The sequence below is a fragment of the Sturnira hondurensis genome, unplaced genomic scaffold (genome assembly GCF_014824575.4).
Source record: "Sturnira hondurensis isolate 20B ecotype Veracruz unplaced genomic scaffold, ASM1482457v3 Scaffold0017172, whole genome shotgun sequence".
Classification (NCBI taxonomy): Eukaryota; Metazoa; Chordata; class Mammalia; order Chiroptera; family Phyllostomidae; genus Sturnira; species Sturnira hondurensis.
In genome coordinates, this window is record NW_028089803.1 from 187,498 (window position 1) to 205,483 (window position 17,986).

Here is a 17,986-nt window from a genome sequence, read left to right on the forward strand (position 1 = left end):
AAGTTGCAAGACCCATCATGAACCCTGTTACCAAGTGTTAAGCAGCCAGGCACCCTGTCATATTCACTTTGTAAAACATATGAAAATAAATTACAGTTAGAAAGATGCAGGAGAAAGTCTGTGAATTACATGGCTTCCTATATTTGATGTACAGGGAATAGACAGTTTTTGTGTAATTGTGAACAAAGACTTTAATTACATTTTTTCTTTTTTTATTTAACTTTTGTTCAAGTACAGTTTTCTTTCTTGTATTCCCAGCCCTGCCCCCCCAGTGCTCCCCACCTCCCTCCCATCTCTGCCCCCCACCTTAGTTATTGTCCATGTGTCCTTCATACTTATTCTTGTGAGTCCATCCCGTTTTCCCCTGTGATTCTCTCCCCTCTACCCTCTGGACCCTGTCAGCACATTCTGTATTTCACTGTCTTTGGTTACATTTTGCTTGCTTGTTTGTTTTGTTGTTTAGATTCCTGTTAAAGGTGATATCATATGGTATTTGTCTTTCACTGACTGGCTTATTTCGCTCAGCATAATGCTTTCCAGTTCCATCCATGATGTTGCAAAGGGTAAGAGCTCCTTCTTCCTTTCTGCAGCATAGAATTCCATTGTATAAATGTACCATAGCTTTTTGATCCAGTCATTGACCGATGGACATTTAGGTTGCTTCCAATTCTTGGCTATTGTAAATTGTGCTGCTATGAATATTGGGGTGCATAGGTTCGTTTGGATTGGTGTTTCAGGGTTCTTAGGATATACTCCTAGCAGTGGGATTGCTGGGTCAAAAGGCACGTCCATTTTTAGTTTTCTTAGAAAATTCCATACTGCTTTCCATAGTGGTTGTACCAGTCTGCAATCCCACCAACAGTGAACTAGGGTCCCCTTTTCCCCACAACCTCTCCAACACTTGTTGTTTGTTTCTTTGTTCATGGTAGCCATTCTCACTTGTGTTAAGTGGTATCTCATTGTGGTTTTGATCTGCATCTCTCTGATAGCTAGTGATATTGAGCATCTTTTCATGTGTCTCTGGATCCTCAGTATGTCCTCCTTGGCAAAGTGTCTGTTCAAGTCCTTTGCCCATTTTTTAATTGGGTTGCTCGTCTTTGAGTAGAGTCGTGTGAGTTCTTTGTATATTTTGGAGATTAAACCTTTGTCTGAGGTGTCATTGGCAAATATATTTTCCCAAACGGTTGCTTCTCTTTTTATCCTGATACTGTTTTCCTTGGCCATGCAGAAGCTTTTAAGTTTGATGAGATCCCACCCATTTATTCTTTCCGTTATGTTCCTTGTTCTAGGGGATGTATCAGTAAAAATATTGCTGTGTGGAATATCTGAGATTTTCCTGTCAATGCTCTCCTCTAGGACTTTAATGGTTTCCCGGCTTATATTTAAGTCTTTTATCCACCTTGAATTTATTTTGGTGTATGGTGTAAATTGGTGCTCGAGTTTCATTTTTTTGCATGTGGCTGTCCAGTTCTCCCAACACCATTTGTTGAAGAGGCTATCTTTACTCCATTTTATGTTACTGCCGACTTTGTCGAATATTAATTGACTGTAGAGATTTGGGTTTATTTCTGGGCTCTCTGTTCTATTCCATTGGTCTATGTGCCTGTGTTTATGCCAGTACCAGGCTGTTTTGATTACAGTGACCTTGTAATATAGTTTGATATCAGGTATTGTAATCCCTCCTACTTTGTTCTCCTTTCTCAAAATTGCAGCTGCTATGCGTGGTCTTCTGTGGTTCCATATAAATTTTTGAAGTGTTTGTTCTATGTCTGTGAAATATGCCATTGGCACTTTAATAGGCATTGCATTAAATCTGTAAACTGCTTTGGGTAGTATGGACATTTTGATGATGTTAATTCTTCCAATCCATGAACACGGTATATGTTTCCATTTGTTTGTGTCTTCCTTGATTTCTTTCTTCAGTGTTGTGTAGTTTTCTGCATACAAGTCTTTAACCTCCCTGGTTAGGTTTATTCCCAGATATTTTTTCTTTTTGCTATATCGAATGGGATTTTTTTCTTGATTTCTGCTTCTGCTGATTCATTGTTTGTATACAAAAATGCCTTTGATTTCTGGATATTGACTTTGTAACCCGCTGTTTTGCCAAATTCATTTATTAGTTCAAGCAGGTTTTTGGTAGAGTCTATAGGATTTTCCATGTACACTATCATGTCATCTGCAAACAATGACAGTTTTGTTTCGTCCTTTCCAATTTGGATGCCTTTTATTTCCTTTTCTTGTCTGATTGCTGTGACTAGAACTTCCAATACTATATTGAATAGAAGTGGTAAAAGTGGACAAACTTGTCTTGTTCCTGATCTTAGTGGAAAAGCTTTTAGCTTTTGGCCATTGAGTATGATGTTGGCTGTAGGTCTTTCATATATGGCCTTTATTATATTGAGGAATGCTCCCTCTATTCCCACTTTGCTGAATAACTTTATCATAAATGGGTGTTGTACCTTATCAAAAGCTTTTACCGCATCTATTGATATGACGATGTGGTTTTGATGTTTGCTTTTTGTTTATGTGGTGTATTACATTTACTGATTTACGAATATTGAACCATCCTTGCATCCCTGGGATGAATGCCTCTTGGTCCTGGTGTATGATCTTTTTGACGTATTGTTGGATTCGATTTGCCAATAATTTATTGAGGATTTTAGCGTCTATATTCATCAGCGATATTCGCCTGAAGTTTTCTTTCTTTGTTGTGTCTCTATCTGGTTTTGGAATTAGGATGATGCTGGCTTCATAAAAAGAGTTGGGAAGTTTTCCCTCCTTTTGGATTTTTTGAAATAGTCTGTGAAGAATCGGGGTTAGCTCTTCCTTAAAAGCTTTGTAGAATTCTCCTGTGAAACCATCTGGTCCAGGGCTTTTGTGCGATGGGAGTTTTTTGATTACTTCTTCAATTTCATCTGCTGTTATTGGCCTGTTCAGGTTTTCTGCTTCTTTTGCATTGAGTTTTGGAAGATTATATTTTCCTAGAAATTTTTCCATTCGGATATTACATTTTATTCGGATATTACATTTCATGTTGTTTTGCATTTCTCTTAAATTCTCTTCATTTTTTCTGATTCTCTTTTCCCTTACTTGTTCCGTCTGGGAGATTTTTTCTAACCTGTCTTCAATCTCACTTATGCGATCTTCCGCCATACCGATTCTATTCTTCGTATCTTCTACTGTGTTCTTCAGTTCAGAAATTGTATTCTTCATTTCCTCTTGGCCTTTACTGATGGTTTCTATTTCCTTTTTCATGTTAGTATAGTTTGCAGAGAGTTCATTGTAGCTCCCTTGTAGTTTCTGGTAGCTCGTTGTAAACTCTTTGAATTTCCTGATAACCAGTGCTTTGAATTCCACATCTGATAGTTGACTTGCCTCTATTTCTTCTAATATTCTTTCTGAGGCATCCTCCTTTTCTTTCATTTGGGGATTGTTTCTTTGTCTTCCCATTGTTTGTGATACTCTTCTTGTTATCCTCCGCTTCTTAAAATGATCTGTTCTGGTTCGCTGGGTTTATGGTCTGACCTTCTGTGGTAGGATACCTGTGAAAGTCACCGGTGCAGTCTTCTGCAGGTATCTTAGTGTTCTCCGCTTCCACCTACTCCTTTCTTTATTGTGCGTGTGTGATCAGTCGTGGGGGAGGCAAAATGGTTTATGATAGCAGAGGGTTATTTTATGTTATTTACAGACACAGTGGGCAGAGAAGAAATAGACAATCTCTAGGCTATGTATAGAGTTAACTGTGCTCTTTGACCCAGCTTACCACTTTTAGGAAAGGGTGGGCATAAGTTAAGTGTCTTGTTAAGAAGGGGGGGCTTGTGAGTTGTATCTAGAAAGCAGTGTGGTTGCGGGTGGTCAGATTTGAGGTAAGGTGACAGTACAGGTTAGTAACTGGGTGTTGCATGTCAGTAAATAGAGTAATAGAATTCAGGCACCTGTAAGGTGGTCTAAGGTCCGAGAGATGTGTTATGAAGTATTACTGTTGTACAGAACAGCCCTTATGTACACTAATATTAGAGGAACACTCAAGTGATAGATTCTATGTGATCTGTCTAAATGGGGGTTATAGAACTTGGGTACTTTATAGCAAAGGAAAGCACATGAAGTATAGAAAATCAGCAAAACACTGGAGGAAAGAGCAGTGGGAACCTGTCATGTAGTACAGTATACCCAGCCAGGACTAAAAAACCTGTACAGAAAGAGGTGGGATACAAAGATATTCTTGAAGTGAAAAAAGGAGTAAGAATAATGCAAAAAATAGTAATATACCTCAAAAGAAAACTAAGCAACGCACAAACAAACAATCCAACACACACGTGAGCGCGCGCGCACGTGCGCAAAAGTCAGGAGAAAAGGGGAATAAGCAGAAAATTTGGGAAGAACAGAAGGACTAAAACCAGACAAAAAGGAAAAGAAATGAAGGACAGAATATTGAAAGATAGAGCAACAATACAGTTTACAAGATACAAGATTAGTTACAAAAGAGGTTGAGAGAGAAAAAGAAAAAAAAGAGAGAGAGAGAAAAGGGGGGGAAGGGAAAACACAAACACAGACACACACACTAGAGAAGGAGGAAAAAAAAAAAAGGAAGCACCCTTCCTTTGTTGGTTTCAAATTGTCCAAACCGGTTTTTCTGGTTGCCGCGTCTGGAGGGCAGGTTTGCAGGCTGGTGCTAGCAGACTTCTGATTGGTCTGTGGTCGCGCACAGCCCCTTGAGGCTGCCTGTGTCCCGTGGTATCCAGCACCATCCTTCTCCGTCCTGTGCAGGACGTGGCGTTCCCAATAGAGACTTCTCCACAAAGCCTGTCTCTCAGCCCAGCCCAATCCCAAAAGACCAGCAATTATAGTGTCCTTCTTAAATCCCTCGGGCTGGTGGGCTGGCTACCGCAGCGTCCGCAGTTGCCACCCTTTACATTAACTTAAGCCCACAGGTCTCCGCCCCGTATTAACCTGCCTGCCTACACCGGGAGGGGGGAGTCTGTTCTCTCCCACAGAGTGTGTTGCCAGCCCACCGGATGCTGATTCTCCAGCGTTCACTCCGTCACCGGTGCCCCAGCCCTGGATTCAGACGGGGATCCTGTTTCCCCCTGATGGTGCCAGCCCCCATTGGGCGCCAATTCTCGTCAGTACTCACGCTCCGCCAGAGTTCGCCTGCCCTGGGCACGGCCAGGCCGGGCGCAGCCCGCAGCCTGAGAGGCCGAGGGGGTGCGGCCGCTTTTGTCCTCACTCGCCTTCTGGGGTCCTTGCCAACCCGCCGCTGTTTGGTTCCTCTGTCACACTCTCTGGTCTCCTATTTTCATAAATGTTGGCGAACTGTTGGTTGATTATGCTGTTCTTTGGTAGATCCGCCTGGATTTTCCACCAGGTGCACGGGAGCGACATTCCCTCCATGCTACTCTGTCGCCATCTTAACCAAGTCCCACCTAATTACATTTTTTTTCTATGAGAGGCTAATTATCTGTCTTCTACTTCCTGTGACACTTTGGGAAAGTTAGTTTATCTCTTTGGAATCCTTTTATTCATTGATAAAATATGAAAAATCTAAGTAGATAACCTCATCAGTTTACTATGAAGACTATATGAGATAATATATGTCACATATTTAAAGTTTTGGCTCCTAGTAAAGGCTCAAAAAACTTTAGCTTGCCAGGCAGAGATAAAAAAGTATTGCTTGCATATATATGTTCAATAAATAAACAAGCAGGAATTCATTTCCCAATGAGAGATGTGGTTCACACTCATCTCAGATGAAGTGATTCAAACTTTAACACGTAGTGCAGTGAGTATAGAATGATCTTCAAAGTGAAGACTCTTTCAGGGCCTGATGAGCTTTGGGGAAGCTTTTAAAAAGAATTTTCCTCAATACTTGTTGATGATGCAACATTAATTTTTTAAGCTCTTTAAAAATGAAGAGAAACAAAGAAAAGCAACTTAAAAGAGTTTCAGGTTTTATTTTAAAGGTTTATTTTCTTAAGGAAGGCTGACAATACTTAAATATGTTAGAAAAACAATGATGGTTTCAGAAATACAATTTGAACTGGAAAAGATATGTCCATTGGGTCACTTTTCTATTTAAAACACACTAAAATTATTTTTGGCCATTTGATGTCAAGAACATTTTATTCTTAAAGTGCCTTTAGCTTATATTTGGAATGGACATTTCTGTTACTGTTCTGAAGCTGGAGTCATAACACCATGCTCAGATGTACACGTGTGTGTGTATGAATGCCAGGCTGACACTGTTCTTGACAAATTTCAGTACCACATGGGGACCACATTTTGAGAAGCACCTGGTTGAATTTTTAATTTAAATGCCCCAAGGCCGAATAATTTTCATGTGTTGGGGCAGACAAATTATTCTAGTCAGTGAGGGATTCTTTATAAAGAATTGATTCAGTGTTAGCTTCTGAGGGGAGGAAAGCACAGTGCCAAGTGTGTGTCTAGATTAATTCAACTCAATGCATCAGGTTCATCACATTCCAATGTAAGAAAAAAATATATAGGTGACCTCAGATGAGTGCTACATTGTATGGAGGACTAAAATTTTCCAGGAATCTATAATCATTTTAATCAGAAAGTAATCAAAATTGGAATTAAGCAAAAATGGAATGTCTGAGCTTCTATAGAAATTCTCCCCTCCTGACTCTTCTATTTCTTTAGTTTCATTTTGTGATTTTTTGGTGTGTGTTTTCTTCTCCTTACTCTTTCAATGCTTCCTTTTCTATTAATTCATTGTCTCTACTTTTTCTTCCTTTCTTTCTTTCTTCTACTCTCCCTGCCATTTTATTGAAATAAATGGTTTTCAGAAACCATTGTAAATAACTATGTAAATAACTAACAGAGAGTTAAGGATAATATCAGATTACAGATCTTAGATAATGTTTTGTGTACAAATAATAGCAAAAATGTATACCGTCATGCAGAGAAAGAAATGTAATAGATTGGCGTTATTTCTTTTACCAGATTTCAAAAAGATTGTCATATGATAGGAGATACATGTCATGTACAAATCATAAGCACATCATATCCATATCTATGTAGTATGTTTAAGATAAATTTAACTTAGTCCTTGGAATGTAGAATCAGATTGTTTCTATTGTCCCTTGACTTCAGACATTGTACGTCTCACAATGACCAGGCATACACCCACCTTGCATATCACACCCTGCATATCGAATGGGGACATCCATTTGACAAGTGCAACAAGAAGTGGTTGGTTTTTTGTGTTTTTTTTGGCTCTGTGTTTGTTGTTTCTCTATGAAGACACAGGTTCCTTCCTAAATGGCTATGTTGAAATGTAAATGCATAAGTTGTACAATTATTTCTAGTGGCTTCCCCTCAAGTAAACTAATCCTGTAATTTATGTATTATTTAGAATAATTATTCCAATTACTGTCTTTTCTATTACAATGACTCTAGTAGAAGCATTTCTTTGCATGCAGAATAGAGGACTTGTATTATATGTTTTTTCTATTACTTAGTTCAGCTTTACAAATATTAAAGCTCATAGCCTATTTTTCCCAATGATGGTAAAGAGGCATTATTCCAATTGCACAGGTCTAATTGGCTCTAAAAGACAACATGAGAACTAAAAATAGGAAAAGTATTATCATTGTTGTTAACATTCTCTAAGTCTATTGTCCAGTATGTGCTCCAGTATGTGCTCTGGATCTGTTTCTACCATCAAAACTCTCAGTAATAGAAATTGGGTCAGATATGATTGTGTAGTGGATATGTTACTTTTGCATGTTTTTTTCATCAGACAATACTTATTTATGTAAATTATCTTATATCGGTGTGTATAAATAAGCCCCAGGGCTCTTTAGATATTTGTGTTTTTACTTGCTAGCTCTTTGGTCTTATAAACTATCACATAGCTCACTGGAATAAAAGTGAATTATGTTTGGTGTAGCAGCCTTCTTTTATGAAAGTTATGTTTTAATTTGACATTAGAAACAATCAGCTTAAAAAATGTGATTTGCCTTCATTTCATTTACAATTTCTTTTGGACGTACATTTACACAGAAATGTGCTCTGTGGGAATTTGACCAACTAGCTGATAATGAAGTAAATCATTTCTAGTTTACAGGAAAAAGCAAATGCTTTATTATTTTTTATGTTATTATTTACTATATAAAAATAAAACATTTTTTAGCTGGCTATGTGCATTAAGTCCAGATATTGTTTCATAAAATGAGCCAAGTGGGAAAACTTCCATGTCTTTGTGATGACACATCAAATGTGCTCCTATCCCTAAAAACATTAAGGAGGAAAGAGTGAAACCTTCCTACTTTGCTTTTTCAACTATCTTTAGCTCTAATAGAAACATTTAATTATGACATATTTACTTTGCAGGAGCCAATGAAAAAGAAATAGTCCTAACGAATGGTTTGACTGTTAATTTACATCTTCTACTGGTAAGTTTCCTTTCCCACCAATGTTTAGTATACATTCATTACATAATCTGACATATTTCTATCTTTAATTCATGAGCATCTGGTGGTTTACTTTCTTAAAAATAAGTCGTGAGTTTTTTTTTTCATTTTTAACAGGAAATGATGGACCATGATAAAATGGCTTCTTCATACTCATGGGAGAGTTGACTCTTGTGAAGAGCTTTAGAATAATGAACTACTCTTATCTCAGAATGTAAGGAATAAGAGTCACGGTCGGTAAAAAGAAAAACTGCTTGCAGGCACACAAACTAATGATGTACAAATGCTAGCAAACACTGAACTTTATAGAGAGGTAGTTTTTCAATACCCTGGAATTTAGCAGGGGAGGATTAATAGATCAGTATGGGTCAGTAGATTCGTTTTTTGAAATAGATTAAAAAAGAAATAGATTAAAAATAGATTTGAAATAGATTTGAAAATAAGATTAAATTGTAGAAAGGGACCTACTACCCAAAATGAGTTGCCATGCGTAAGGTGCTTCTTATACTATAAGTATTTAATAAGTGTCAAATATTGGATTCATTACAAATTTTGTAAGTTTTTTTTCTCAAAGATGGTTTTAATAGCACTTAGTTTTCCTTGACTTCATTCAAAATAATTTTGTTAGATTTTATTGTGACATTATGACAGTTCTCATATCAGTGTGCATTAAAGAAAAACTTGTGAAGATGCGCTGACCTTTCATATAGCCATTTTAATACTGAAGATGGAAGAAAATACACAATATTTTGCCATATTATGCTTTATTATTTGAAGGAAGGGAAAAACACAACTGAAATGCAACAAAAGACGTGGAAAAGGTGCTGCAAGAGACAAGGTGTCAAAAGTGGTTTGCGAGGTTTCGTGCTGGAGATTTCTTACTGGACAATGCTCCATGGTTGGGTAGACCAATTGAAATTGACACCAACCAAATTGAGACATTAATTGAGAACAATCAACACTATACCCTGCAGGAGATAGCAGACACACTCAAACTATCCAAATCAATACAGTTATTGGTGAAAATGAAAAAGGTGTCTTGTATTTCATGAAACAAAACAGACAGACTTTTTGGCCAATTCAGTATATTCTGGATTTGAAATATAACATCTACGGTAATTGCTTGATGTTTTGAAATTTCTTTTTAAGTTTTTATTAACATGTCTACGTGACCAAGATAGAAGATATTGACACATGACCACAATGAAGATATTGGTATTTTATTTTAGTAAAATGGAGAAATTATTGCTAAGATGACTGAAGAAACATACTTATGAAATGTGTTAAATATCAATATAAAAAGCACAGTTTTAAGTTCAGACACCTTTGGGTTTGACTCCCACCTAAGTTACTTACTGCCTGACTGAATTTGGGCAAGTTTTTTCGGCATTTTTAAATCTTAATATTATTCTTTGTGAATATGAGGAAAATAATACCTCCCTTGTAGGGATGCACAAGTGTGAAATGTAATGCCATGTGAAAATTGCTCTAGCACTCACACCAGTGATCGACGCCGAATTACCGGCAGTGATCATCTTCATTGCTGTTACTGTCATTCTCCGCTGGGAGCTGAGGGGAGAAATAAAAGGGCCCCACTGCATAAATGAGCCACTTCTCCCTGGTGCCTCTAGAAATGTGCAGTGTTTCATATTAGGGCTTAGGTACTTTTTAGTTGGATCTAAAGTAAAGTCCCATACATAATAAACCAGTGAAAATATTCTGTACTAGAAACCAAATCTGCAGTGGAAGATAAATCAGCATAAATAAGACATGTATAAGCCATGGGATTTCAGTCTCACAATAGAGAAATTACCATCGAATGCATTGGGAAGATAATTTTTAATTGAAATTTAAATAACTTTAAGGGTTTGTATTTTGTGATTCACATTTTCTCCTGAATTTGCTTCTGCAGCAATAAATATAACGAGCCAGTATTTTTTTCTTTTTATAATTCATTGGAAATGAGGCTAATTGGAAAAGGTATGCTTGACAGACACCTAGATGTATAATTAATGCCTTTAAAATGCTGGAGATTATAAAACGGTGTATAGTTATAAAATAAATAAATGTATAATTGTGCATTAATACTTTTCTCAATAAATCCATTGTATTGCAGTTATCATTTTTTAAACCTACACCAAACAGTATAAATTTCTTCTAGAAACCAAAGCCTTCCCTTCAGATGATATAAGGATTCTTCAAATTATATTTACATTCTACCTATTCTTTCTAGAAGAGTGTATCACTTGCCTGACTTGGATGTTTATTCTCTAGTTTTTTCCAAGTAACCTTAGAATAAAAGATCTGCCAAATGTTCTAGTTTAGGCATTTAAAAATAGACTATATCTTTATTTCTTTTGTTCAAGTAAAGCATGTGCTAAGGAAGGTAAGAATTGAACAGAACATTGACTTGTTAGTGTTTTCTGACAACATTGAACAAACTGCTGGTCTAAGTCTAGTGCAGTTAGAAACATTTTGTTCATTCATATTAGTTTTTTATTTTATATAAAATCAAACTGATACATAACCCAGAGTTTAATGCTTTAGGTACAAATAGTCATATAAACTCTTATCTGTCCATTTTACAGCATACTAGTAATAAATATTGAAAAATTACTTATTAGATATTAAAACTATCTCATGTAGTTCACTAAAAAATCATGCCACTTTATCAGCTATTCAATTAAAAATCTAATCATTCCAGACACAGACACAGATAAGAGTGTATTGCACATTTCTATTTTAATGTCAAGGAAACTTTTGTCTTTATATTTTCACCGTTAACTATTCTAGCCCACATCTTGTAATTTTAAGTCTATTAATTGTGTCCATGTTAATAGTCACTACTATAGTAAAGAAAAAACAAACCCTCAATTAATATCTTAAAAAAATTCAAGGTCACTGTGATTGCAACCCATTCACATCTTATACTCTCAAGGGAGAGAAACTTTGGTGTTCTTTCCTTTTATTAGCTTGCCCTTTCCAGGGTAAGCCATTTCTATATGCTCTCTTCTAGACTAGTAAGTTGACACTACTCACTTTGGTTATTTTGTAAATTCTGGTTTTGACTTTCATAAGTGATTTAATATCCTATTCTAAAAATTTCTTATGTCCCTGTGAAGCCTAGATCACTCCTGTGTTTTCATGTGTCTCTACCCTTTAGTGTCTGAGGAATGTGCAGATTCCTGAAAGTGTCAATTAATTAAGCAGTTCTTCTCTAATGTGTTATGTTTATCATTTTAACCTTGACCTTGGATTTAATAAAGCAATACACTTTTACTGTTGTCTTATTATGTATTTTCAGAGTTTATTTCAAAGTACTTGTATATATTGGACTTGATTCAATACATTATCCTTGTTTTCCAGTATGCTATTGAATCCCAGCTGCTACTTCATGGACTCAGCATTGAGAAAAGCATGTGGATGATAAAGCCAAGAGAGGTATATGAGAAACAAATAAATATTCATTATGCCTGTATTTAATATTGATCTTTAAATTTTTCTTTTATTGTCTTCATTATTTTAATGGAACTTTCAAGGAAGTAAAAGGACCTATATTCCTATAACAGATCATTTTGCTAAAAACAGAGAAGTATCTCAGATATATATCTATTTTTATTTTTCAAAGGCTAGTCATATTGCAAGCATGTTGTTTTATTAAAAATTTACCTGCAAATTTTTAATTTCAAATGTCATTGTCTACAGATTAAAATAACATTAAAAACTAGTGATAATGTTTTAGAACTGCTGAATGATGCCAGTCTTTTATCTCTTCTTAATCTAAGGATCACATGTTTTCTTTTGAGCTCAGACTAAGGTGCAGGAAGGGATTCATATAGCAGAAAAGGCTTGGGCTTTATAAGTGACTAATGTACCCCTGAGAAATTTCATACCCACCAACTTACTGGGTAAGGGGCTTTAGGAAAGTTACTTTATCTCTCTGGGATTCCTTCATGTTTAAACAGGTAACAGAGGAAATACCTAAAAGATTTGAGCATGGGCTCAAGATCTAAAATATTGCTCACTTTACATTAATAGAGTCATGTCTAAACTGTAGAAACTTTAACATACAAACCCTGCAGCTTGTGAAATTTCACACTAAGAGATTTACACAGAATAAATTTTAGTTTCCACAAATGATGCTATCAGGCTGCTAAACCAATGTTTGAGCAATTGTTTCTCTCAATCTAGAATACTTGGAGGAATTAAAATCTACTTCATTCACTTTTATCTGTTAATATGCAATAAATCAATGAAACAAAAAGTTCCCATACCTGTGAGAGGATATGTTTTCATAGGTCATATATGAATAGCTTATGTCAAACAAAAGTGAATATAGCCACCAATATGTCATGTCTTAGTTTTAAAGATGACAAGTGTTGTGAGGCCTCATTAGGTAGTCATAATCTTGGGGGCACTTTTGGGCATTGCTAGATTACAGCAAGTCAACACAAAAGAGGACCATACCCCAGGAATTTTCAATCTCTTTCCTCCCATGGCACAGATAAACTGATTACTAAAAGTCTGTGGCACACTAAAATATGTTATATTTTTGCCAATCTGACAAAAATAGGGATAATGTTGATTCTTTCTCATTGGGTGGCTATTGTGTTGACTATTATCATTTTTTTAATTTAACAACCTAAAGGAAAAAAGGTCAGTATTTATGGCTAAATAGTTGAGTATTGTGTGTTTTGAAATTTTTTTCAGCACAACAGTTGAAAATTGCTGCCATATTCTACGTTTAATAAATATATTTGTTTACTTAATATTGTCTTAAAATAAATAACACATATTATTACATTGAGTACTTTCCCTACTCTTTTTGAAATTATGGTGGACATAACATATTAGAGTCTTTTAAGAAAAGGAGTTCTATATTACTGAATTATTACTTTTACTTAGATTTTGTCAGAATTACTGAAATTACTCCTTTCTGTAAAGTATGCACCATTTAACAACTTAGAGATTTCAATATCAATATTGTTTTTATAAATTCTGTTTTGTGAACAAGTTCTAAGGTTTTAGTAGAAGTTAGGGTGTGTATTACATTTGTGATGTGCATAACTATGTCTGACATGGGATGCAGTAATTAGCAAGCAGCAAGAATGACCAAAAATTAAACATAACTGAAGGAAAACTTATAAATACAATAACAAATTTTCCTCAGATATTAGTACAGTCAATGATGCTTTGACCACACAATAATGTGAGATTCAGCACTGGAGAAGAGTTCTTAACACTTCATAAATAGATCAAAATTATTATGATACAAGTTGATACTTCTTATGTAGCTGATTTCTTTTTGTTCATGTTGTTTGTAAGACCAAATCTAAATTCATTCACAATTTTCACTGAGCAATCAATCATGAATTCTAGCTAGGGAGATGTAAAGAAAAATAGCCTTAATAATTGAGTTTTATTGATATTTTTCTTCATGTTTGAGTTTTGATCTTTAGATTGCTATGGAGAAGATTTAGTGCTTAAGTTAATAGAAGATCTTGGTTAGGGTATATTCAGAGGAAAGGCACATATACTTTATTTATAACATATGCATGTGTTTTTATTTGAGCTGAAAATAACATATTACATTGAAATATTTATTTCTAAAAAGTTATCTCACTATTGAGTATTTCATGAACTTTTACTTCCTGTGTTGTATTGAATAGGAATAGGAAGGAAACAATTGATGGGTCAGCATATAATAACAGTTCATTGAAAAACTGAAAAATAAATCAATTAGGGTTCTGTAAAAACATACACTTTGTAGAAATTTTTTTTACTCTTCTATTATTATTACTTAATAATAAGACAAAACATGCTCAATTGCTGCTTTCTTACCAAATTTTGGAAAATCAATAACCTGAAAAGAACTTACCTTTGACTTTATTTATGGTGGGAAAGAGCTCATAGAGAATTTTAGGTGGGGAAATATGAAGTGAGAAACTTATTATTGTGGATATGATGTAACCTAGGCTTCACTCGGCTTTAGGGGGAAGAGACCTTGAGAACAGAAGATATCCTTGAAGTAACTGAGAAGGAAAGAGACTCCATGGCAGTGATCCTGTTCAGCGGCCTGCATTTTTATACTGGACAGTTCTTTGATATACCCGCCATCACAAAAGCAGGGCAAGCAAAGGTGTGTGGCTCATCTGCTCCTTCCCATCACACCCAAGCATCACTCTACTGAGAAGTATGCTAACCACACTTCGAGTAGAGCACCTTTCTGTCTGTGTAAAAGTGTTTAAAGAGTTAAAAAAAGAAAAAGCGTTGCATTTAAAAAACCTATAGTCTGTTTTGCTTTAGGCGTCTCTATACAAACAAATCTTTTTTTGTCATTTCTCTGGTCTCACCTTTTTACTAGCATCTCCTGTCTCGACCTTTACCTCTAATCAAGGGAACAGGCGAGCTTCCTACAGGTAGTATTGATGGGAATGAGCTGCTTAGTCAACAGAAGCAAATGGAATATTTAGGTTAGTAACTACATTCTAGGACTGTTTGTCCTACTGTGACCCATTTCAAATATAATTCACTCTCTATTAATCCTTGGTATCTGAAGAAAAAGAAATGAAGAAGAAATATTTATCAGTAGATTGAGTTTTGCACAGTTTAGGGAGTTTAGGGAGTTTAGGGAGTTTAGGGAGACACCTCCCTAAAATGTTAAGAAATAATTCCACCTATCACAATTCCTTAAGTATTACTAATCACATTAAATTGTTTAGCATTTTGAAATTTTGTCTCTTTATATATGTGTTTATAAAAATGTTAATTTAAAATTTGTTTGCTTAAAAAAAGAAATCAGAGAGGACCAATACTCAACATTTAAAATTTGGATTTAAAAATCCCTAAATAAGTTTTATTTGATTTGGCAATCAAGTCATGTATTCAAAAAGGTGACAATCTAATTTTGTTCTGAACATTAGTAAGTTATGGGAGTAATATACGTGTGAGGTCTAGTTAATATATTCAGTTATTGAAGCTAATGAATGGAACTAATGAAGAGAAATTTAGCACCATTATCAGAAATCTCTAGGAATTTCCAACCACGACTTCCAACTGATTTGATGGATAACGGTGAAAGTGGTGCATTACAAAAGATATAAAGATAATGTCTTCTTAATTTAGATATTAAATGTTAAGCACCAATTTAGATATTAAATGTTAAGCACCAAAATAAAGGGAGGCCAGTAAAACATCATGTTTTAAAATGTTATATAAGAAATCAGCAGTCCCTCAGTATACATGCACATCTCATTAACTTTCACAGAAATGAGCACTAAGATACAGAAGAAAGACCATGGGTTTAGGAGTCAACCACACAGTCTGAGGTTCAAATCTTGGCTACATCATTTGTTATACAGTCTCAGTCAAATTACTTGACTTTTCTGAGCCTCTGTTTTCAAAAGTGTTATTTTGAGATGCCGAGAGACAGCTCATACATTCTGTGTAGATGCAGAAGAGTGTAGAATATCTATTCAGTTGTTGTTAAGTGATAGCCACCTTCCCACTTCCCTGTCCTCAGCAAATACAGTTAGGGAAAGTGCTCAGATGTACGTTTTCTTTTATTTCCCACTTGAAAGCAGAATGCACTTGTTTACTTAGGTGTTATATGCTATTCTTACTCTTAACTACTCGGGTTTCTAAAATCATTATCTCAGTATTTTGCATGCTTTCTTTCAGTTAAAAAATGTAGTAAGTGCCTGCCAAATGAAATTCTCTAAGACCTTTCAATCCAGTAAAGATAAGAGTGAGTAGTTCCAGCTAAACAAAACCACAAGGGTATGATGCACTATGGGAGTGGAATGGTGATATAGAAGATATATATATATATAAATATATATTTATATATTTATATATATTTATATATATTATATATAAATATATATTTATATATTACATATGTTATATATATTTTATATATTTATATATATATAACTTATTTTAACAAACATGTATAGTCTTGTTATACAATTCCCTCCCCCCTCTTTTTGGAGATGGAGAAAAGTTCTTTAAAATGTAGACATACATAGCTCTCTTAGGTGGTATATAAAGATAAACCTGAATAAGAGGCAGAGAGAATATTAAAGGTGTCAATCAAGAAAGAGATAGGAAATTCTACAAAAGATCATTAGGAATGGCTCGGTGAGATAAAAAAAAGAGGAAAGCTTTCAGAAACAAAGTATGGAAACAAAAATCATGTTGGTATGGAGCAATGAAAGTCAACAAGAATAGATTTTGATGTATGGCTTCAAATTATGTAAAAGGAAATTGAAGATAGAAATTTTGAATTACATATTCATGAAGAAATGCATGCATGTGAAAAAGAACAACAATCATAAATAGCTTGATAAGTTATTTTGAATCCTTAAAACCATCACACCTACATCAAGAAACTTTTAGAACATTTATATTGCTCAGGATCCTCAGTTGTGCCTTCTAATACTGCCTATTAGCTCTTTTCCAAATGTACCACACTCTTCTGACTTCTAACTCTATAGATTAGTCCTGTCCATCTTGAACTTTATATAAATGGATTAATATATTTATTTTGTGTCTGGCTTACTTGATCACTATTGCATTTGTAAGATTTATCCATGTTGCATGTAGCAGTGTTTTTTTTATTTCAGTGTATTATTACAGTGTATGAAATAGATCGCAATTTATTTTTATCCATTTCAATCAGGATAGATATTTAGGTTTTACTTTCACTCCAGGGCTTTAAAAATAAATGCTACTTTGAACATTTACAGGAAGCATTCATATTCTTTGCGTAAGCATTCATACACAGGTCTGCTAAATATGCAGTTAGAAGTGGAATTCTTAGGTATGTGTATGATGATTTTTAATCAATAATGCCAACTTTCCAAAGTATCAATTTGGCATATACTATTACCAGCTCGAATAAGAGTTTCTATTGTTCTCAAAAGCAGATCTGATTACTTTATAATAGTAGCTACATTGTAGGTTTTTTCTTGATGTATAATCAACATATATATTATCTTATTAGTTTGGGGAGTACATCATAGTGTTTTTGTATTTATATACATTACAAAATAAACTTTATAATAAGCCTAGTTACCCTCTGTCACCATACAAAGTTATTACAATATTATTGCTATATCCCCTATCCTTTGTATTACACACCCGTAACATTATCTTAAAACAGAATGTTTACACCTTTTAAACCCCTTCACTCATTTTACCACCCTGCAAACACTCCCCTTTCTGCTTACTTTGTTTCCTGGCCCTGTAAGTCTGTTTAGATTTTGTTTTGTTTGTCCATTTGTTTTGATTTTTAGATTCCATATATTAGTGAAATCATACAGTATTTGTCTTTCTCTGACTTATTTCACTTAGCATACTACCCAGGTATGTCCACTGTCACAAGTGGAAAGACTTCATTCTTTTTATGCCTGAGTTATATTCCATTGTATAAATGTACCACATCATGTTTGCCCATTAATCTATTGATGGACACTTAGGTTGTTTACCTACCTTGGCCATTTTAAATAATGCTTCAATGAACACAGGGGTATGTGTGGCTCTTCGAA

General features: G+C 34.9%; 1 protein-coding gene across 1 annotated transcript in view; it reads left to right on the forward strand.

The window, feature by feature from the left end:
- LOC119001767 (kynureninase-like) overlaps positions 1-17,986 on the forward strand; it is a 97,072-nt gene that overhangs the window by 35,527 nt on the left and 43,559 nt on the right. The window contains 5 exon segments of the mRNA XM_037067272.1: positions 8,356-8,417; positions 10,552-10,573; positions 10,576-10,618; positions 11,798-11,876; positions 14,428-14,574. Coding sequence (XP_036923167.1) covers positions 8,356-8,417; positions 10,552-10,573; positions 10,576-10,618; positions 11,798-11,876; positions 14,428-14,574 — 353 coding nt within the window.